The sequence below is a fragment of the Harpia harpyja genome, chromosome 1, assembly GCF_026419915.1.
Source record: "Harpia harpyja isolate bHarHar1 chromosome 1, bHarHar1 primary haplotype, whole genome shotgun sequence".
In the NCBI taxonomy this organism is placed as follows: domain Eukaryota; kingdom Metazoa; phylum Chordata; class Aves; order Accipitriformes; family Accipitridae; genus Harpia; species Harpia harpyja.
Genome location: NC_068940.1, coordinates 86916134 through 86940724, shown reverse-complemented (window position 1 = coordinate 86940724; position 24591 = coordinate 86916134). Strand labels below are relative to the sequence as shown.

At 38.3% G+C, this 24591-nt stretch overlaps 1 protein-coding gene across 7 annotated transcripts in view; it reads right to left on the bottom strand.

Moving 5' to 3' along the window:
• Nucleotides 1–24591, bottom strand: part of CACNB2 (calcium voltage-gated channel auxiliary subunit beta 2) — a 268848-nt gene that overhangs the window by 160489 nt on the left and 83768 nt on the right. Inside the window, exon 1 of one of the 7 annotated variants that reach the window (XM_052803780.1) lies at nucleotides 12780–13622. The exons of the other annotated variants lie outside the window; for them this stretch is intronic. Within the exon in view, the coding sequence (XP_052659740.1) occupies nucleotides 12780–12860 (81 nt within the window). The 5' untranslated portion in view covers nucleotides 12861–13622. Of the gene's footprint in view, nucleotides 1–12779; nucleotides 13623–24591 lie in introns of those variants that run through there. 7 annotated transcript variants of the gene reach the window in all.

Sequence of the window (24591 nt, the reverse complement as noted above, 5' to 3'; positions counted from 1 at the left end):
TATCAAGCACCCCCAGACCTGTAGGTCAAGTCCTCCCACAGACAGCTTAGAAATCATGATGCTGGCTTAAACAGCTGGGCTGCTAGGCTATCAATGGGAACTGGCTTGGCTTCAGAGAGAGAAGTATCTCCCCTCCGCACAGCAACCTCACTCCAGTCACGCACACCAGCTGAACGCTCTGCTTGGGTTTCCTTCCAAACCCTGCAGACCAGCACTGCCTGCCCACAGCGCTGGGGTTGCAGGCACAGGGACCGCAGCCCAAGGGGCTGCTACCGGATCACTGGATTTACTGACATAAAATAAATTTCCCATTGGTTTTGGAAAGGTGGGACATTGCTTTTATTCATTTAAAAAGACTGCCAGTCCAACTGTGTACAGAGGTGATTGGCCATGTGAGATCATCTGATGGAGAAAAACAGACACAATAATACATGCATTGCAGTGCAGCCCACATTCCTTGTCATCCCTAACGCAGGTGAAAAGACTGAATTGTCTGCCCTGGTGACAGTGTAGAAAGATGTTGTGTGACTGATGTTATTTTACTCATCAGAAATATAGTATAATCAGACCTAGTGTTGCCCTTGCACTCTTATGCAGCACACAGAGGTTACATCAGAGCAGATTTACTGACTCAAACATTCAGAGATAATTTCTTACCCTTATATGACAACATTAAGCATGTGACAGAGCTGATGACATTTGAAATGATACTTGAGAGTACAGTTTGTTCAGAAGAAAGTTGGAAAGTCACTTAAGAGATTTTGCTCTATCTTTGTGTCATTTTGCCAGGAACTAAAGAGCACAGCCCCATTCTGCCCTGTCCCCTCTCCTGCCACTTAGTTGGCTGTAGCAGTGGGAACACTTCGAAATTTCTGGCAATCCAACACTTTTCAACTTACTCTTCACGTCAAAGCTTGTAGAACTTAATTAAGTTTATGAGCTTTTCTAAGTGACCTTGCAAGAGCCCAATTGTCAGCGCTGAAATAGCTGGCATACAGCTTGTTTAATGTCTGTTTACAATGGAAAAATCTCCTAACAGAATTCTCCGTCATATTGAGAAACATTTTATGATTAAAAAAAAAAAAAGGATTTGTCAAAACTCTTAAAATGAAAACTACCTAAGTGAAACTAATTATAGACACTAATACAATATTAATAATACATTAATATTACATTAATACTTTTTAACAGTTTAAAATATATTTGAAATTAGATGTTTTGATTATTTTTCACAGAAGAATATAATTTAACAGTTGCTGAATTACAAAGTTGCTTTAGCTGGCAAAGGGTGATTATGTTTCTTCTTCCTCTACAAAAATCTGCTCCTAAAACTATGTTATTTTAAGAGGAAATTAATGTCCATTCTATAGTTATATTTTGCCTCATTAGCTTTATTCTCTATTAATTGTTAATGACTCCAAAGAATATCACTGTGTATTAATGCTTTAATTTAATGTACAATATTCCATGCACTTAGGCACACCAAGTACTTGTACATTCCTGTTTTGTCAGTGTTCGGAAAGAGACTAAGTCATTAAATAAAACCTTGATTTCCTTACAGCAGAAACTATTTCCTTACAGTAGAAGCTATGGTAAAAGTGAGAAGAAAGCGCACTCTTTCCTAAGTGATCAGCAAAACAGAACGAAAAAATTAGCTGTCTGCTCTGTGAGAAACAAGTCATGATACATGACCAACTACCGAGTCTGCAAATCAAGGTTTTCATGAGAAGCCACGAGTTCTTGAATCTGTGGGTTGTCCCATGGTGCTTCTGCTGCATCTTCATCTGCCTGAGTCAAAGCAGAGTGTTTTAACTGCTGCTCTAATTTCTGATAACTAATAAAGGCCATAATTATGCCAAGGCATTCCAGTAACATCCCATTTTCACCAATAGGCAGGAACAGCTCTAGGACTAGATTGAGATGATGGTTTATAAAGAGGAAGCAGTTTGTCAGAAGATGTCATATCTGACCCATGCCTTCTAATAAGAAATAAATAAAGAGGTAGATATCAACAGCTGAGATAACATTACTTCCATTTCCCTGTTCCCTTTGTGCTTTGGGGATTTCATTTTGCTTTTCCAGATGTCTTTAGGGAGGAACTTTAACTTCAAGGACAACTGAATGTCCCTTATTCCCGAACGGCCCTTGTTAGCCAAAGAAAGAGTAAGCCAGAACTTTCGGTACTTATAGTTTAACAGGAAAGCACATTCAGAAGTGCACCAATGAAAAAAATCTGTAAAATAGTATCTTGCATATTAGTACACTCAAACGACCCAACACAGCTACACACCATTTCTTTTTATAACAGCACCCTCTCTTCTTAATCTTAGAGAGATAATGTTCTTTAAATGTGTCTCTCAAATTGTTTACTAGTCTTATTCCAAGAAGTAACATTTAATATTGTTTAAAACTATTATTCTTATTCACAGTAAGAGTACCTAGTGCACTAGACAGTGCTTTATGTATTTCATAGCCTTCTATTTTGATTCTTGTCTCTTATGATGCATATGAATTCTTTATTCAACACAGGGTAGATATAGAGGGAAATCTGACAGTAAAACCTCAAAACAACTGAAAGACTCAAGGGAAATCATATCAAAAAGTGTAATTCACTCTTTGCCACAGGGTATATTTCAAATTGGAAGCAAGTCTTCCAGTGGAAGAAAAAGCCTACAAGACAGTAAAACCTGCAAGCATTGAACATAGATAAGCCCTGCGATAAAATAATTCACACCTGAAGAATATGGTATTGGTTTGGAAGGCTGAATATTCAAAAATTGAGGTGTTGTTTGCAAAGCACCTCCTATTATTTTCTAAAAATTCTGAAGACAACAAGATATTATTACAGTAACTATCAAAGTGCCTGTTGAAGTTTATCAAATTAAATTTACTTAATAAATTCTCCCAGAGCTAGTTATGAATATTTTGCATTCAAGAATCAGGTTCTGTAACGTGGCAGAAGTCTCACGGAGCGGGATGTGTCCTGAAGAGTGGCCAAGGAGACGCTGAAATGAGGAAAGAGCATTTGGCCTGGAAATAGGGCAAGAATTCAACATGCTGTATCCAACAGAACTGAATCTATTACAGTAGCGAGATACTTATTTACCAAAGCTAACGTGAAGCGAAGGAAATTAGGAAGCAGAGACGGCGGGAAGTCAGACATAAAGGCAATCCCTTAGGCCTCTGCAGAGAAGGCATCACCAATGGGCTCTGGGCACAGGTCTGGATTTTTTAATTTGTGAAACCTAAAGCTTTTACAGCTGTATTTACTTCTTTGCTGTTTTTTCTGGGCAAATTATTTTGAATCTCTAATGTCTTTTGAATCTCCTCTCATTTTGAAGATGTTTTCACTTGTGATTGAAAGCATTTAGGAATCGTGTAATGGAAAAGAGAGATCTTCATTGCTAATGTGTATCTTGGGAATGTAACATACACTTCCATATATGTAACTTTTTTTGCATGTTATTTGTACGTATTTTTTTTCTGTGACATACGTTTGCATAACACTGCCCAGATTTATCTACTCTAGTAATCAACTGTTATATTCTGTGTTAACAAGTGATGATACTGTTTTCATTCTATAGAAGACATCTTACTGACACCTCTTACTGACACCTCAAGAGGCAACAAATAAACACTTCCTAGTAACTAGGTAAGTATATTCCTGATGATCATTCAGAGAAACTATGGCAACTGTGTTGTTGGGGTTTTTTTTATCATGGTAATTTTTATCAGAGTTCTTTCTACCACAATAAATAATAAAAATGCGTATTTTTCTTGGTTTAGTTTTCTGCAAAGCATTACATTCAGATTGGCTCTAAATACTCAAAAACAATTTCCACATGGGAAAACCTGTTCTTAGTTTCCTTCAAGAACAGACTACCTAATGAAAATGGAACTTAGGAAGGCTTTCAATGTAATCAGTAGCCCTTATGAATTCAGTATAAAATAGTTAATGGTTAGATATAAATATCCTCTTATGAATGAGTATAAATAGCAAAAAATAAACAGATACAGAAAAGTTTGAGCATATAATTACTAATTTTCCATGAAATTCTGATCAACTGTATCCAAAACTTTATGACTAAAATATAGACACATTTCTTGAATATTTCTCATGAACTTTTCTTATTGTATGCATGGTTTTTGTTCAGCGTCACACATTACTTGAAGAACAGTATAACTTGATGTTATAAAATAACTGCAGGACATTACAAAGTCTATACACAAGCAGAATTCCAGCTGAAATTTAGCAACCATGATGAGCACAAGTATTTTTAAAAGGGAGCAAGATGAATCCAAGCAGAAAATTTTACAGCCTTAACATACAGGGCTAATGTGCTCAACGCAACATAATATTTCTCTATCAGCTATAACATTAATTAAACATGAAAGGGTTAAAACTTCCCCATCTTCCTTAGTTTTTATAGAGTCTTCCTAGTGTTGCTGTATGTTCGCAGCCCTAAATGTCCACTAGCTGCTGTCTTCTCTCCCTTTCTTCCCTTTCCCTTGGCTACCATATTTTTAGGAATAATTCTCCCATTAATGCACTGATGATTTGAGTGAAGAACTCATAAATGCTTATGCAGTTACATGTTTAAATTTGTCATGCATCACTGGAAAAATAAACCATTTACACTTTATATGCTCTGGGCCCATTCATGCCTCTAGAAATGCAAGATGTATCTGGCAATTTGTCATAAATTACAACTTCAGTCAGCTTTAAACTTTGCAATTCAAATACAGGAAAATTACATTGCAAATTTATATTGCAAGCTTCACCAATTTTAGCAGTGGCAAAAAACTTAGAAAAGAAAAAGGGAAATGACAATAGAAATAACCAAAGAAACTGAATATACAGCTGGCATTCCTGTATCCAGATTTTAATGTCAAAGGCCAGTACAAATACTGCTGAGAAAAACAGGCATAATTTCCTTTTATCCACAGTTGTTTCTGTAATTGCACCTTCTATTTCATCTCAGACAACACTACCTTCAAATTCAGGTTCATATTTTTTCCTACGCTCTCCTCTATCCCAGAATAAACTCTAAAAATTTCTCTTTGTCAAGACTGTTCAAGGCAGCTCAAATCAACTGTGACTGGGTCAACTGGTAACTTCTTCTGCCTTTTTATTAACTCTTGATAGTGGAAAACCCCCTAACTTTTACATCTTAAAAAAGGGAAAACGCATTCCTCTTACCTTCCCCTTTATATCTGTGTGGTTACAAAAGTCTATAGAGATTAGAAGTAGCAAACAGACGTCTGTGGTAAATGCTTGTGTATGCTATTACACAGTATTAAGAAAAAGTACTCTAGGAAAGTTCACTTCTCATTACTCTATGAAGTCAGTCAACACTAACTTTCTACCTTCAACATAAATTGTCCCCCGGCCTCTTTAAAATTGCTGCCTGGTAGTCACAAACTCAGCACGCTGCACATAAAGATGAAGTGCTAAAATTAATGACAGATTCCAATTTGGAATGTATCATTAATTTATTTTTCAAACATGATTGCTTAATTTGAAAAATCAAGCAATCTGCCTGAGTCAAGCAGTGTTATCAATAGCGACGTATCACCCACATCCAGCCCAGACTCCCAGTGCCAGCAGACTGAGTGCAATCACAGCCTTGCACACACAGGCTACTACTGCCCACAGAAACTGCCATCAGTGCAACTCTGTTTGTTGGTACAACCCAGCTGCTATGAGGATGTGGGTGAAATCCTGGTTCCCGTGATTCAAGGGAAAACTTTCAGAAATTTCAAGGGAAGCCAGTCCTCTATCTTACAGCAGATTACTTGAAGTTCTGCATGCCCTGATGACCTTTCTGCTCATCGGATTATGCATGTAACTCCAACCAATATCAGCTGGAATTACACTGATAAATAAGTACAAGAAAAACCAGAGGAGGGGATAATATGTAATTAAGCCTTTTGCCTTTTGTTTCCTAGTGCTTTAAAACCCCTGAACTTTCTGTAGCACACCACTTGAGTCCTGTGCAAGCAAAGGGAGACAATCTGGCAGCCACAGGAGCTTTCCCACAGGTTTGCCTCTGAAGGACAGAAACAACCCAGGCCTGCCTCTATTAGTAGAAAAAAACTGGGCTGCCAGCAGAGAGAGCCAAAGCCACCAAGGAAGCTTGCTCTATCACCCAAGAATGCTAAGAGCTGTCTCCAATAGAAACTAAGGACTTGATAATGACCAGAAAGCAAGCAAATGACAATGTCGTTTCAGTCCATGATTATCTAACAGAACGAGTATCACATTAGCACACATTAGGCCAGGCCGAGACAGAAACAAAACAGTACCCTATTGATTTACTGAAAAGAAACACCACTTCATAAGTAATGTAACAAACAAGAGATTTTTTTCTTTTTTTTTCTTTTTTTTTTGCCAATAATGGTGTATTTCAGCCAAAATATCTACAGCTGTTTCAGCTATGTCAATCTTTCAATGTCAAGAGCCATGATTTATCAAAGGACGAAGATCTCCACGCAAGCCGGAGTTGAGTAATGAATTGCCTCTTGTGCCATAGACTACTCCAATTATTGCATGGATACATCTTTAAGCCCTCAGAGATACTGTTGCAGTCAGCAGTTCTCTACTTAGACCTTCCATCAGGTCCTTGCCTTCCCTCTTTCAATAGCATCTTAAAACAGCACTATGAAATGAGCAATAGCTTTGTTATTGTTCCACAGATCGGTGACATTTCCATCTTTAACATTTCTTGATTTCATCCACTTTGGCAGTCTTTTCACAAGACTGATACTAATCCAAACCAGAGTAATAGCATGCCTGTAAATTGCAAATGCTTCTCTCCAAGCTTTCCTCTCATCCATGTACCATGAGAACCTCAAGCAAAAAGAACTCATCCAAGGGAACCTTTTGTCCTCTCCGTTAGAAACACAGCAAATTTAATTTGCATTATCATTACCTTCCATGTTGCAGGGTAAACCCATGCTCAGATAATTTTCCAATTATTTTCAAGATTTTTCCACTGTGTATTCTTCAAACTACTTGTTTAATTTCCTATTTTCAAGTTGACCCCAAATGCAGACACAAAAATAGCACTCATAATGTAAGCCACACCCTCCTCTTGGTGTTTCTGCATTTGTTTAATCCTTCCTTTCTAATACTATCACTTCTCTTAAGATTCAAAGCTCTATTTTGTCTTTCTCTTCATCTTCCTTTTCTCCCTTACAATTTTATCTTCTCCTCTCTTTTTTTCTTTGACCACTTAATCCTCTATTTTTTCACATCACTCCATATTTCAAGAGTTTCCAAATCAATATAACCAAACTATTCCTTACATTTTCCACAGATGTCCCATCTTCTCTTGAAACATTCTGAGCTAGAACAAGCATATTTCACCATTTACATCCTATCTTCTTTCATCCCTCACTTTCTGTACCATTGTAACACTATATATGCCACCATGAAACTTCTTAAGTAATAAAGTGAGATAGAAATACCAGTCCCTTTTTTTAGCTCAGGGAATTCAGCAGGAATTGTAATTTAGTTAATTACATAAAAGTCAGTCTTCCTTCTCTGTAAATTTCACTCCTTTGAATTTGAGTGATACTAGGTGGGTGACAAAGAGCATTAATAAGTAAGAGGACAGAGATAAAGGATACTTTGCAATCAAGAAGATTTATCTCTTAAATACCAACACTGACAACTCAATTTAAATATTAATAAAAGCAGAAACATACTGTGTATACACTCTTAAGCACCCTACTTACAGTAATTGCAGTACAGCAAATTACCTACCCACCCAAACCTGTCTTTCAGGGAAGAATAGTTACTCTACTAAAAGTGGCACACAGACTTTGTTCTTTTTTTGCAGTGGGTACCATGATCTACAACTACTGACAGCAGAGCATGGCAGGAGGCTCCACAGCTTTCAGATAAAGAGCTAGAATTTATTTTTGGGTATCTGTGGCGCAATGACCTTTCTGCTCAGCAGGTTGCCTTGGCACTGAGTCAAGGTTTGCAGCCCTCCAGCAGGGCTTATATGGCTCCAAAGGCTAGAGGACATTTGGATAGGAAAAAAGGGCTGTATCTGGAACTCTGTAAAATCATGCTACCCTTGAAAATTACATTAGGTACAAAATTAAATGTCTTTCACAGACTAGTTAAAGGTGCTTATTCCTCTAATATACCAGTACAACAGACTGGCCCAATAACTTACAGAAAATATAGGGAAGAAATCTTTCATTAACAAGCATGGAACAATATTTTGAAGATGCTGTGGTACTTCAAATTTGAGAGTTCCTTTAAGCACAATTCTCATCACCATCTACTGCTTAGGTCAAAAAGATAGTTTAAAAAAAATCACCATGTCCCATAGCTGCATTTATTGTAATTTATTGGCTTTTTCCCAGGTGAAGGTCCTACCTACAGTTGTCACAGAGCTCAAGGACAGGATTGCTTGTATGTACATTAAGTCACAAACAATAAAATTGTTTATATTAGACAATAAAAATTAAATTCAAGTCAATAGGAGTCCAAGTCAAAAATTAGGGATTCCATCAGGGATAATTAAATGGACACATTTTGCAAATTAAATATTAAAAAACCCAAGGCACTAGATGACAAACAGATTTTACAGTCATCTTGTCTAGGTCAGTCTCAGTTCTTCCCAGTAACTTTCAAAAACATTCACACGTGGCAACACCAACAGCCTATAGAGAGAAGTGAAAATATTCTCTACATAATTTAAAACTAAAGTCACCATGGCTCCTACAAGGCCTTTTACTTCACTTAAAAAGCCATACACCACATGCAGCAGTGACCAAAGCTTTCCTCAAGACTACGTGCATGAAACCAAGGCTGTAATTCACATGTCTGGAAACCCCAGAGCTTGTATCAAAGTCATGTAGATCTATCAAATGGTTTCTGAAGAGCTTCTGGGGAAGAAACAGCCCACTAAGAAGTTGTCAGTTCCTCAGCTCTTCAAAGACATGAGAAATTCATTTCTCAGCCTTGTCATTTCTGAGATGAGGGTCCTTGCAGCAGTCAGGGGTCTCTCCGACGCATTGGTGCAAAATGTTGGTGAAAGTCTCAGAAACTGCCTAGCTTTTAAACACTGTAGCAGGTTTGGGTTGGGGTTTTTTTATTTGTTTGGGGTTTTTTGTTTGTTTTTTTTTTTCCACAGAGGAAGGCACCCACCTAGGCACTTGGAAGCCCTAAAGGGGAAATATGAATTCTGCAGGTAGCAGTCTTTTGTACAAAGATACACCAGCATAGCGTGGTTTCTGTCCTTAAGAACTTGTATGCTAAAGGCACAAGGATCAAATGCCAACTTTAATTACAGAATAATGTAAGTTTAGCAAACACACTGATTCAGCAAAGTTTTAAGCAGGTGAGAAACAAGCTGAAATTTCAGGAGACGTTGAAGTGCTTTGCTAGATTATAGCCTGTAACGGAAATACCTTTAAATTGTTGTTACCCGTGATTTGAGTTGCAGGTTATAGGAATTACTACAGCAGGAGCCACCCGAACCAATAGAGGACATGCCTTACAAGGAGCAGTGCAAGTGCAGCAGTGACCCAACCTCAGCTGGCTTTGATGGCCAGTAACTCCACACAACACACCACCTCTCCTGCCCTGAGTGACCACCATAACAGATGGAGCCCAGAGTCATGGACTAGGTGGGCTCAGTGGACATTCTGTGGATGTTTCTGGACATTTTATGGACAATTTACAAGGGTGGTCTATAGACTAAGGAAATGATATCTGGATATTATATAAAAGGATGGGAAGCAGGGTGGTGGTTACTGAGGATGTATTGGATGGTGTGGGACCTAAGCATGATGTAAATGGTATGGAATAAGGGGTGGAGGATGTGCTGGTTTTGGCTGGGATAGAGTTAATTTTCTTCACAGTAGCTACTATGGGGCTATGTTTTGGATTTGTGCTGAAAACAGTGTTGATAACACAGGGATGTTTTAGTTACTGCTGAGCAGTGCTTACACAGAGTCAAGGCCGCCTCTGCTTCTCACCCCACCCCACTAGCAAGGAGACTGCGGGGGCACAAGAAGCCGGGAGGGGACACAGCTGGGACAGCTGACCCCAACTGACCACAGGGATATTCCTGACCATATGACACCACGCTCAGCATATAAAGCTGGGGGAAGAAGAAAGAAGAGGGAGACCTTCAGAGACGTCCCAAGTAACCGTTATGCATGATGGACCCCTGCTTTCCTGGAGATGGCTGAACACCTGCCTGCCAGTGGGAAATGATGAATGAATTCCTTGGTTTGCTTTGCTTGTGCGTGCAGCTTTTGCTTTACCTATTAAACTGTCTTTATCTGAACCCACATGTTTTCTCACTTTTACTCTTCTGATTCTCTCACCCATCCCACTAGGAGGGGGGAGTGAGCAAGCAGCTGTGTGGTGCTTAGTTGCTGTCTGGTGTTAAACCATGACATAGCCAAAAATTTTTCTTGCACTCACCCTTGTGATTCAGCCTTGGACCCTCATATTTTCACTGAATATGCACAATGGTCAAGATCAAATCACCAGACAGGTAAAACTTTGAGAGTCAAATTCCAGATTTTCAGGGAGTTGAAGATGATCTCCACTTGCAGGGATTTAAACCAAGTGACACTTTGAGCAGGTATCTGATTCTGTAAGGTTCCCTTGTACTCCACTGCAGGGTATCTCAGGTTTTCAAAACATTAGAGCACTAAAAAAAGGTCACTATTATATTCTGAAACATTCTCATTACTTGTTTTAAACATCCTCAGTGCAATAACTATTCTAATTTTTTTTTCATTTAAAATATTGGTCACAAAATTATACTTATTAAGGAAATTATAACTTCCATCACTTAGTATAAAATTTATTCACTACTATGTTGTCAAAGATGGATGAAGTGACTAAACACATCTGCTCCCAAGAAAACCAAAGGGAAAGGGGTGAATGCAAGAGGTACATAAAACTCTCTTCATCTTTTTATAGAACTAAACTTCTTCCTTTTGCTCTCTGTGTCTCAAACAGATATCCAGTCACAACCATAAATTACTAATAGAATACACTTAATTCAAAACTAAGTCAGAAATCCGTGCAAATAACTTTTGCCATTTTATTTATTTATTTTTGAAGGGGGGAAACGTTACATATAGTAAAAGTAATCCCAAAAGCTACAGGGGTTTGGATGCTGCATCTATTTCTTTACATAGCACACAGTTGCAATCATCTAAGTTGCCATTTTTGCACTGGATTTTTCAAATCAGTTTATAGTTTTTACATTTCACATGTGTAACTATGAGTTTAGCGAAACAATTAAAGGTCACTAATGTTTAAAATATAAAGCTATACCATCATACATAAACTCTGTATCATTCATTCAGTTGAAATAATTACCAAAATTTACTGGTTTCATGACAGCATATATCTATCTCCTTTTGTATGTAAACTGGTCGTGAAACTATGAAGGGGGAGAGAGCTCTTATTTATTTTATTCTTGGTGATTATTCCACAGTGCAAAACTATGGGTAAGAGTAAGTACCTTGGCATTCTCCAACAAAATCACCAGAAATTAGGTTTAAATACCTAAACCTGGAGACAATCATAGCTGCAAACATACAATATTTCTACCTCCAGGAAGACACGTTGTCTATGTGAGCAGTTTATCCCTCAGCACCTAAGTTGGGGGATACAAACACCTATCAGCTACACTTATATGCAACCATAGCCTGCTTCATGAACACACATAAATTTCTAAGTACTGTGAAATTTAATGCATTTTCATAGCTATTAATCACTGGGCAGTTGCAGGAAAGGGAAAGTAACTGTACCCTCGTCTCTGGCAGTGATGTCCTTTATTCCCGAACAACCCCAGCACTGTAGACAAGGTAATGCAGTTATGGGCAACACAGTTGGGGCAAGATTTGGAACTCAGTGAGGTCACTGAAGAAGCCCTAAAGGCATCTACTGAGCAGTTGCCAGCATGTCCAGGTTTCTGCGTGGAACTCAGGTTTGATGATATTCTGCTTATTCAGGAGAGCAGGCTGTGTGCTGGCAGTGTTGTATAATCATATGTGATGGGGGTTAGGAAAGGGCACTGTTATTTACCCTGGAATCATATTTCGTGGCTTACTCTATTCCCCAACAGGGAATCCTAGTTTCTGACACAGAAATAATGTATAAGGACAAAATAACAATGTATTTTCTTAGTAAAAAAGAAGAAAGTCAACGGAAAAGACACTGAACACGGACTCCCTCATCCCACTGTGTATTACAACTTATTACAACATACTGAAAAAACTCCTGGGACATTTTTAATAATGTTTAAAGATGTGGATCACACTACATGTAAGAATACCTACAGTCACAAATCATTGAAATATACAAAAATAGAAATTAAAATATAATTAAAATCATTAATCCCCCTCCAGATTTTTAAACCTTACTCTTAAGGCCTTGAATCTGTACACTGAAAGCCACACCAATTTTGCAATTGATTTAAAAGTACGTAGCACAAACCCTTTACTAGCATAGATGAAAAGTATATATCAAAACCAACTAAGTTGAAAGCCTATAATTTTAACATTTCCATAATTTAAAATATTGTTCCTTCAAAATACTGGTGTTCCAATTAATGTGTTTTGTGTTTTTCTTAATTCTTAGTGATACTTAATCACTTATAATTTTTTAATCCACCTTACACCTCAGTCTATTTAAGTTTATAATTCTACATATATAGAGAAGCATATTCATATATATCTGAAAAAATGCATATTTATAGAAACTTTGTTCATGCTTTCGTACTTACCCAGGATACATTTTTAGCCTTGGGTGTTTTTAGCATGGCAACATGCAAGGCTGAGATGACCAACAACAGCCCCACCAGCATGGAAAGTCAGATGGAGGGGTAGTCCAGGTGCCTCTGTTACCCCACGGAGTGCAATCCCTTAGCCTGGCTGACACAGGCACACTGAGCATGTGGTCAGGTAACAATAAAAAAAGTCATTTTTCTTCCTGATGTACAATCCAGTCAAACAGAGACAAATCTTTGCAAAACGCCTGTCTTCAGCAGCAGCTGGCTATATTGCTGTATATCCATGAAATCCAAAGTTGGATCTTCTCTTGGAAAAGTTAAAACCGGAAGTCAAAAGGACCCACTCCCACAGACACTTTCCCCTTCCACCGGCGAAACGCAGTGCCCGGTTACCCACCCAGCTTCCACCCAAGCTCCGAGACTGGAGCTTGTAGGAGAATGAAGCCCAACACTGGAAGCCACTCGCCTTCAGAGAACATCAGAGAGACGCCCAGTTGCTGGCTGCGCCGTTTAACTGCTGCTATGCCTGAATATTTCACGACCCTGGGATCTTCTGAGTAATAAAGAGAATTAGGATCTCAATGTCCATAAATAATGCATGCCAACAGGTCGCGCAGGTACCTGTTGTGCCGTGTGCGGCCGCGGCGTGGCAGCTGCCGCTCCAGCCCTGGGGAAGGGGGGTATCTGTTGTCCCGGCACCCTGTCGCGGCTCTGGGCGCACCCGCCAGCACAGACACGCGTCCCAGAAGGGGAAGCAAAAGCAGAAAATCGCTGTCCCTGCTCGTTTCTCTTTGTTCCTCTGCCCTTCTGTCCCTTTACTTTTACCTCCTGTCAATCTAGATTACCAGAGCAGATCCAGGCTAAATTTTGCAACTATCAGTAGTGATTAGAGTGAGTTGATTGAAATCGGATTATACAGGAAGACCTCTGCTTCCTCACTCAGCACGCGGGCCAGTACCATTTACAAAATACTTATGCTTCACCGCACAGTATGAAAGCATTTGGAGCAGTCCATTTTAAGAAAAACGGTGCAGTAAAAACAAGCCAGGCTGCACTCTTTAAAAAGAGAAAAGGGAAAAGGGATCCTGTTTTTAATAGCTGCCTGAATTTACAGGGGAATGTTTCAAACCATTTCCAGATAGAAGAGTTTGCTGGAGTCTCACGGATTCACCAGAAAGCATGGTATATCAAAGAGTGGCATTATGTACCTAAAGCGCTCTGCGTACCTGATTGCTACTGCTCAAATATGGATCCGGTGCAAGCATAACTGCGTGGCGTCTGAGCACCGAACGTGTGAGAAGTATCATCCTTCCCCAGGGTAACACCTGCAAATCCTACTGCCAGTATCTATGCAGCTCATGAACAATCTAATTCAAATGTGCTTCTTCCAAAGCATATCATTAAATGTATGAGAAAGTGGCCTGCCTGAACCATATTCAAATATATATATTCATTCATTTAAATACAAACACGAGCTATCAAGTAAAAAGGTAGGATGTATTATAAAATTATAGCACCATCATAAAAGTGTGGTATTGAATCTTGAAAAGAAGAAAACAAAAATTAAAATACAAAAGAAGGCTGGTGGAACAGAACAAGTAAGGGGGCGAGATGATAAAAAAAAAAAAAATGTACAAAATTCAGTTAAGTCCAGCTGACAGACACGGTGAACGTGACACACAGTTGCAGTTCGCATTACAACATACCATTTTTCTAGGACTTCCTAAATAATAACTTAATATTATTATCTACTCATGATACAGACCTAGATTATGCTCCAAGCATCGTCTGTCACTTTACACTCATTATTTAACGTATTTGCATAAATGCGATGAGTTTGTGATTCCACAAATTCAATTTCTGGATGGTCCATAATTTGTTTGCAGGTATTAAAGTAATAATAAGGTCTTTTTGAAGATGACAGCATAAACTTTTTATTTTGTTAAAAACTCTAGAAACTGTTTACCCTGATTGGGACAGACAGAAAAGCAAAATGCATCTATTTTCCAGTGGAAATAAGCATCCAATTTCAAAATAATTACAGTCTTCTGCAGATTTGTAGTCCACACTGAAGGTAACTAGAACAAGTTTGGTGCATTCTGCTTTGCGTATGCTAGAATGAAGGCTTGTATGCACACGGTTGTTTAATAGATCCCTGTATTTTTAATAAGTCCACCCAGTCTCATGGAGCTGAAGCACTATCCATTACTGGCTCATCGACAACTACAAGAATCTGCAGCTGATAAACTCTAGAAGTTGATGAAGTAGAAACATCTATTTGAGACAGTATGAATTACTGGGTAGTTTATCAGTAGGTTTTTCGTTTAAGAGAAACATCATTATTCTACCGTAGATGTTCAAATATAATCCAGTAGGCAGAAATCCTGCCAGAGTTAAGGAAAGTGTAATTCACTTCTGGAAAAAAAAAACAAAACAACCAACATTACGAAGAATGCAACTATTAAAGTTGTCTATATTTGAAAAAAAAAGTTTCTAGCCTTTTCAAAAATATTGCAATATAGAATACCTTGGATATTACGGAACAAAATTTTGAAACACTGTACTACTGTATGTTGGCAGCTTTTCATCAGGACTTAGGCTGTATAAATCACAGGTCCATACACATTCCAGGGAAAACAATGTTAGAAAACAGCAGGTTGAACTTGCTTCCTTCAATGAAGCTCAAAGTTGGATATGCACTTGTATCCCTAAATTGCACTAGTACTTTTCACATCATCCTTTAAATGAGACCATTTATGAAATACATATATTTTGAAAGTTTTAGTGAAAACTGCAAAGATCAATGTTAAAATAAAGTCATGTATGTCCTTCTTTCTATTAATTGCATAACCCAGCCAGGTAGGAAAATTTGAAGATTCATATACAGGTATATGCACATCCGTATCTATCTTGCTAAACTATGCAGCACTTCTTCTGGGTTACAGAGACTCTCCAAAACCTTATAACTGTTCTCTCATATGGCATACGGAATAACTTTACTCAATCTCAGAACAGCTCTGGCATTGATTTTCACCAGTGAGGCACATTCTTCCTGGATTCATCTTTACATGAATCATGTATCAAAGATACCTATTATCCCCTTCATTGTTCATGCTGACCACAGAATCACTTGCCAGCAAGCCATTAACCAGTCACTCATGATATACCAGGTTAACAGATGCACAATGGCAAACAGAAGCTCAGGATTTATGCAGTTTCCCCATGATGATTTTCCCGTCTGGACAAGCTGTTGCATCACTGGGAGAAGGTTCATTCAAATATCTGATACATCAAGTGCTGACTGAAACAAGTCAGAGGAAATACCTCTGGTTCAGTCCTAATCACAGAAATACTTCATACTGGTAATGTTTTATCTTTTCATACAGAAAAGATAAATATTCCTTGTCCTGAGAAAGAAACTATAAATTTTAAAAACCGACACTGAAAGGCAGAAAGAGTAAAAATTCTCTGAGGTAGCCGTGTAATTAAGATGGCCAGATAAAGGCCTCCCCCTTCAAAAACCACCCAAAAAATGCTAAAGTCACAGATGGCAATGCACAAGCAATAGTTTTCAAGGCATAAAATGCCACAGAACAAAGCCTGTGAGTTGAAATTGTCTGGAGACAATAAACTACAAACCAGTCTTGAACACTTTAGCACTGCTTGCTGATTGGAGCTGCCTTCTATTCATCAGCGACACATAATTAGGAAAAGCTTTTTAGGTCATGCTTTTGTTCCTGTTAGAGCCATGTACTTAAATGCATTGGATTCGACATTAATACCAATGAAGACTATGGTAATTTTATCCATTAATTTCTATTGAAACATTTCTAATCTATTACGTGCTTGTCACCAAAGACAAAAGAGTGCATATGTTATGAATAACTGTGTGCTATAGATCTCTGTACTTTCTCTTAATATCACTGGAATAGATCGCTGATAAAATATAAATTACTTGTGTGAGATGAATACATTGTTTCATCTCATATATGGTTTTGTTAGCAGTAGGAAACTGCCACTGACATTCTTTTTTTTTAGTGACAAAATATCTTTTACATACAATATTTGGAGTATGCGTGCATACTTAATGATACATATGTAATACAGGCAAATATCACAGCAGAATTCCCACATACTTTGATATCAATTTATTATTTCCCTCTATCTGACTTCGACCATAAAATGGTAAGATACATGCAAGTAATAAAGGAAAAAAAGCTCACAAAAAAAATTAGTTCTGGGAGAAACAAAACAGATGAAAATGACACAAATAAATGCAAAGGAGATTTCAATGCCATTCTGCAACAAGTTAGTTCTTAACATGGAAAGATAACTTCAGAAGCTAATATGCTTTCCACTGATTAAGAATCAAGCAGATAATTAAACAAGTGTTGACTGTTTAGTGTATTATGTTGTTATTCTCTGTTATTCTCTGTAATTCCCCCAGTTTCAATGGAGTGAAACTAATAAGTTGATGTCAGCAGGAGCAACCTGAAGCACCCTGAACAGCCTTGAACCTGTGGGTTCTGTGATCTTTGCTGAATCTGCACTACAGTCAATATATAATTGAGAAAGGAACTGGGCTGACAGAAGTCTGCCTACAGCCAGTTCCTGGGAAGAGGGGGCCCTGAAGAGTACAAATCCCATTTTAGTCCTGGGAAGGGGAAGAAATGGCACAAAGCAGTACACATAAACCAAAAGAAACATTAACTTAAATAGGCTATGTAGCATAAATGAGGCTGCCACTGAGATAATCTCACTTCTACTTAATAAAATTACCTGCAAATAAATTAAAAGGTAAGAATTGCTGGGCTTCTCAGAATGCTAAGGGTAAGCACCTACATGTTGCATGCTTGCACAGACAGAAACACTATAAACATATATTTGTGCACTTGTAAAGGCACAAATTTCTACTTCCCAGTTGAATTTTGACAGTTTCTACAGTTCTAATGTTATACATGTACCTCCAATGAAACAATCTGAGTTAGCGAGTCCATTTAGATGCCAGCTTACAAACGTGAAGTCACCACCAGCACAGCAGAAAGCCAGCATGTCTTTTCCAAAAAGCCCAAGTACAATGAATGGACGTATGCTGTCCATACAAATGTATGGACAGGCACCTGTGTAGTAAGTGCCCATCACAACACGCACCACGTACCAGGCTCTCGTCCAGGTTGCACAGCATGAGGGGAGTAGTGTCCTCTAGAAGAACTCTCTCTACAAAGCTACACTTAATTTTTAAATGACTGACACTCAAATAAAACTGTGGATGATTGCCTCCAATAAGTGCACTGAGGTTCAAATTCTAGTAGCTGGACAGGTGAAATAAAAGGGTATATGACTGGATAGACATCCCTGCAGCAGTGTGGCAACTTTCTGCAGTGAAACACTTAAAAGTACAAGAAAGATCCTCAATGAGATGTTAAGCAGTTATTAGAAACAGTTGTGTTTCAAATATACTGTGTCTAGACATATTAAAGAAAAGAAAATATTTCACAGAGAAATTAATGACCTTATTCCATTCTAAGAGATAGAAGATATAAGTATAGAGTTTGTTACATCAGTACCTAACACAAAGGTATCCTACAGTACTGTCGCTGGTGTAGAACAGATTAGATCAGATCTGACCCTATATACTGTGCTAATAAGCAAACTTGGTCCCATACAAACAGGCCGGAAAACAGCTGGCATTTGAGTTTTCTCCTTCTTCTTAATATTAACTCAGTTCACAGAATTTTAGAGCAGCAGCTGCTGATGGCTTGCCAGATGTGCTCAAGTAAAATGAACTAAATTTATTCCCTCACAGAAGGATTTAGAAATACTGAATTTTACTTAAAGCAGCTAATTTAGTGCCAACAGGATGTATTAAAAATTCCTACTGCAAAAAATAACATAAAAAGGACAATAAAGGTTGAAAAATTAGGTGCTAACAAGACTAGAAAGTCCAGAAATTAGCCCTGTTATACGTAGGACCTATGGTGTAATCTTTAATTCCAGAGGACACAAATCTCACTGTAGAAAACAGAAGGTCATCATCAGATGAACAATGCTGAACAATTAACCTAAAAAGACAAACATATTCTGGACGTGTTCATCATGCATCATCTCCTTTCTGAGGCTGCATTTCTTGTACAGGCACTGCAACACTCAATAGTTTTCCTGGGTTTAACGAGCATGTGTTCAGAAGATACTTGTGAGGGAAGATGTTACTGTTACTCTCATTTGATAGCTGAAATATCAATTCCAGATGAGTCCATTAGTTAATGAGGACTCTAGTCTGAGAGGGTTCTAGTCTGATCCTTCCAAGAATTTAACATTCTCAATACTGTCTGTATTTAGAGCACACTTGTGGACTTCTGCTGTACTGCATACTCAGCAGTTCTGCAAATAAATCTTGATCACTTCAATTTTGAGATCACAGAGTTGTTTTAAACGAGGTATTCCCAAATGGTGGTACACAAGACACTTAGAGAATGATCAGAATCTCTGATTTAAGCAAAATGCCCAGCCTTGCCAAAAGCCAAACAAGCACCAAATCCAATTCCGTTTTATTCATAAAATTTTCCTCTCTCTTCCTGTCCTACATTCACTTACCGAGCCCCTACTTCAGCAACAAAGCGGTGCCTCACATCAAGAAAATTGAATAATTTTTTTTTCTGAGTATCAGCCATCCAGTGATGAATATAGCTGTGATCTTAGGAAAAAGAGAATGTGGTACTTGGTCTTTAAATACCGCATGCATTGTGGTGTATACACACAATTCCAGGGTGTTTCAGCTTTCAGATAACTGACTTCCTAATCTCAACATTTTATAATGCATAAGTTTTCCTTTTTTATTTTGTTATAGGTTTTAATAAAAGTCCCAGCACCATCACCACCAGAAAAGAAACCATATGAATGAGTTGAATGATTCTGATTGCAACAAGCTTCACGGTACTGCCTGCAACTGTCCTCAGTTCAGAGCTGCAGCTGAAACAGATGCATGTTGCCAGAGTCATTTCAGTTTGGCTCCTCAAAATAAGCAGACGCTAGAATTAACGTGTCTGCTCTCTAGATATAAAACAGAAATAACACATAACCTTGCAAAGAAATGCTGTAAATCTGCTCATTAAAGTTTGTGAAGCAATTAGACGAACATTATAGAAGACTGCACTGCTTAATGAAGATTATTAAGAAAAGCCTTCATACACATAACACAGGAATCCATGGCATGAGCTGCCAAACTGTAATTGTTACTCTTTACATAGGCCAGGTGCTGAAAAAGCATGAAGCACGTGGTTCTGTTTACTGATACCGGAAAGATACTGCAGCTTAGACACTGGTCCCTCCTCCTGCTGTTCCTGCCAGTTTTGCACCTTGGTGGTCATCTCCTCCCTGCCACCAAATGACTTGTGACTGCACACCCAGTTTCTGGCCTCCCCTCTACCCTCCTGTGACTCCCAGCTTCACTGTTCCTCCCATCAGTCCCAGCCACCAGCACTGCCACCACCCTGCTTGGATGGCCGAACACAGGACAGCGGCAGACTGACCCCTTGCTCTAGGCAGATCCCTACAACCTATTCCAAATCACACTTGTAATTAGTGTTTCTCAAAGGATCAGCTTATTTCCTCTAACCTAATTCTAAAAGAACCCTCCTGGAATAGAGACCGTGGTTGTAGAAAACCTCCAAGTTGCACAATTTCAGAGCCAAAATGTACAGGATGAAAGGAGGAGTTGGGTAGCAAGGTGAGAAGGCTGCCACCATGCCGGTACAGCCCAGGAGGCAGGGAAGAAAATGGAATGGATTTACAAAAAGCCAGAATCCCCCTAACTGCAAAGCTGTGAAAGCAACCACAATTCGGATAACTCAAAGTTTGATTTAAAAAGAATTCTTCAGAAGTTGTCATAAGGTTATAACCATCATTCATATTTTCAAAATATATTACATGAGATACTGCAGCTGACTCAGGGATTATGTTCTCATAACAGGAAGAAAGTCCATAGATATTAATAACATGCAGTATCTGTTTCCAGTAGTTAGTTTCTAAGGTAGGTAGGACAGCAAACTGTACTTCCATATCTGTGCTATTCAGCAGTACAAAGAAAAAACAAAGATTTCATAATAATGCAGAAAGGTGTAAAAAAAGAGGTCACCAAAAGAAATGGAAAATATGATTTTTACAAGCTTCTATATGATGCTTTAGAGGTTACTGAAAAGTTCACATTGGATATTTATAAGTAGAAAATTAATGACACGCTCACGGCAAAGGAAAGCTCAAAGAGTATGTAAATGTATTTCAGTGGTATTTTGGTTCACTGCATATAAGTAATAAGGGAAGCACCAAAAATACTCAAAGAACTGAGATTTAATACTTGGTGAGTGTCACATACTAAATTGTATGAAAACACAAAGAAAAATAATCAAAAGCATCAATCAATGATCAATGGTAAGCCAAATCAAGCCTTTCTGTGAAAGAAGAAAATGTACTACACGTTAATAAAGGTATCAATTACTGAGGTAATATATTTCTTCTAGGAATATTTTGATAAAACAGAATTCCTCAACCCTTGGTGAGCAATAGGAATTTTGGTATCTCTGATTTTTTCAAAAACTATTAATTTTTCTACAAGCCTGAAAATTTTTGTGTAATTCTTATATGAGGAAATCAAAAGTACAGCGAACACACTATGAAACCTACTACCCCAACCCTTTTGTATGCATCTCTCATCCCAATATATGTACATTAAACAAATGCTTTTCACTGCCTTTATTTATTTGAATAGTTGGGCAATATTCTTTACTATGACTTACTGACATAATGACTTGAATATTTTCCTTTTCGTTTTTCTGTTCTTTGTCTTATGACTACTCCAACAGTTCCTTCAGAACACACACACACCCCCCAAGACACTAAGATGACTCATTTGCAATATTCTTTATAACAAAACAACCAGAACATTGTACACACGTAAGCAAAGCCTTGAAAGAATATAAAGGTGCTTGGGGAAACAAGAATTTATTTTTACTTTTTCTTTACTTTTAACACTAATTAAATACACCATCAGATGATACTATTTTCTTGTGCTCATCTCTCGCATTGATTGAAAATTCACTGACTAAAAAGCCAAATACCCTAGACTACAGCAATAACAGATTATAAAACCTTCAGTTACACATTCGATGTTTGAAAAGGACAGAATGCTGAATTTATCCAAAGTTCAATTGTTTCAGTTTGGTTTTTTTGGTATCAGATACATTGTAGGCAAATTCAGCCTTCCTACCATTGGTAAGATTTTCTTCTCTGTTGGTATTAGACAACATCATCAAGCATCTCAAGCCCAAACTGCTAAAAATGAGCAATGAAGTTTAGAGCAGTGATATTCAAAATCACTACTAGAACTGTGCAAGCCTTTCAGGGAGACAGTTTCATTTTAAACTCACCCAATGTTGTATTTTAATCAATGAAATCATCAGTGAAAAGCCAGTACAAATCAGAATCTGTTCTACCATGTCACATCGTTCCTCAGGGACAAGCAACATACTGTGAAGCAAGGATTTCAAAACAAAAATGCTCTGGAACATGCTCTTAAAAACAAAGATGACAATATCTGCCATTTTGAAAACTGTGCATCAAGGAAGATACTGGCTTGTACAGCCTTTTTTGATCTCACCTTTCTCATGCCTATTTGTATTTGCTATAAACAAAATGATATGATGGGTCTGTATCTCTGCTTCTCGTGTTTTAGCATCTACGTGCAGGGAAGACAGCAAGTGTGGTGTGAGCAGCCAGTCCAGCACAGATTAAGGGAAAACAGCCGGCTCTGGCATATAGTACCTTTGTAGTCAAATATCAGCGAGAGGATCTGAGGAGAAAAGGCAGAAATGGGGGACAAAGAAAAGGTAATTAAATAAGTTCAGCCTGTCCAGGTAATATATATGTATTACATACACAGATTATACTCCTGGGCTGCCCAACACAATCCAATATAATCAAAAGTATCGTACTGGAAAAAGGCCACAAATTACATCATCTTTCATGCACAGAATTAAATGTTCCAGCAGCAGAGCGAGCTCAGGAGCACACCTCAGGCACTGATGGATGAAAGCAATGGGGACTAGTACGTGGCAGAATGATGTTCAGCAATTTATGGTGCCTGTTAACAGGAGTGTCAGGTTGTGAGCAGTGTCAGAGAGAGGCCTCCTGAACTGAGAGAAGAGCTAGTGGGACAGACCACCTCTGCAAACCAGAAGGGTTTATGTGATGAAAAAATGGAAGACATTGTTATAAAGTCCATATCCTAACACAAACATCTCTATCGCAACATGATTCACAATATGTAACGCTGGGGCTGCAATGTATCTTAAATTTAGGCTGGCAAAGAGGCAGCATCACTCAATTCCTTCTCCTGCCCAGGGAAGGCCATTTCCCGCCTCGGCGCTGCCAGGCCACAGCACGGGTCAGGCAGGAGGCAGGCAGCCACCGCAGCGGTGATGGCCTCTGGTGGGGTCTCTCCTCTCTCCTCCTTCACAGCAAAGCGCAGCCACCGGCAAAGTCTCAAAACTTCATTTTGACAAAACGTGTGAACCCCAAGATTCACATTGACCTCCAAGACTTCAGAGCGATGTGCGTTTGGAGATGTGTTTACCTTGCACAGCAGGGGCCCACAGGTTCCTACATACTCTTCTCGGTACCACCGAGGTCCCTGCTGCTGGGTTGGCACAGATGTCCTGTCCCGACAAGCTGAAACTGAACCAAGGTTGGTGGCTGAAAACAGCCCTGGTTGTACCTTCTCCAGCTTGCTGGAGTCTAGTTTTGGCAAGCAACACTCCATTACAATTCCCTCAAATAGGCCTTAAATTCATCTAATTCGCTTGCCTTGGTCAAAAGACTTTACCCTCCTCAGCTGTGAATAACTGGCATGTTTTACTTTTTCAACCCAGTTCTTATCAGGAAATGTAAACAATTCTCCAGCCTACAAAGAAAGAATTTCTTATAATCGATTTTTCCTGGGTCCTAATGTTCACTGTTGCTGGCTAACCCTCCTGACTGGACAAGTTGATCTGTAGTGTTATGATAACGACGCCACATTGTACCTATTCAGTTTGGGAAGTACACTGAGGAATCTCTTAAGTTCAAACTGAAAAAGTTAATCTATTGAAATCATGGTAAGAGTTTTATATTTACTCCAATAATTTAGTCACTTATATTAATTCTTATATTAAGAATAGTCTATCTAATTTGCTACATTAAATCAAGGAACCAGAATGTAGTCATTTCTTTAAAAAAGAAAAAAAATTCCACCTCCTAGATCAGAAATCCACGTTTTATGTCATGACAAAGTGACAGAGAAGTTACTTTCAATTTGCAATTCATACAACTTTGTATTTGGAGTGCACCCCAGAAACTTGTCATGTACACAAAAAAAGAATACAACCTCTAAAGAAATGACTGCAAATGCAAGTTTTATTTCATGTTCTAATTTGTCCTTTTTTAGCATGCTTTCAGTTTTGCAGCATGAAAGTACAGAAATTAAACACAACCCACATGCACACGAACATGTGACCATCATTTAATCAGCAAATCGCTTTGGGTCTCACTGACCTTGGCAGTTTTACAAAATTTTTATTTCCAGCGGGTTGAACTGTTCTTGAACAACTTTTTTTTACTGCAGTAGTCACAAACTGGCTTTTCTGTATCATCTGCCATCCATGTTCTCTGACGAAACCAATTTTTCCTAGAATATATATGACTTCTCTAATGCAAAACCTCTACACTATTCCTTTGGTACTTTCACAGTATCTAAGAAAACAAAGATTTTTTTTTT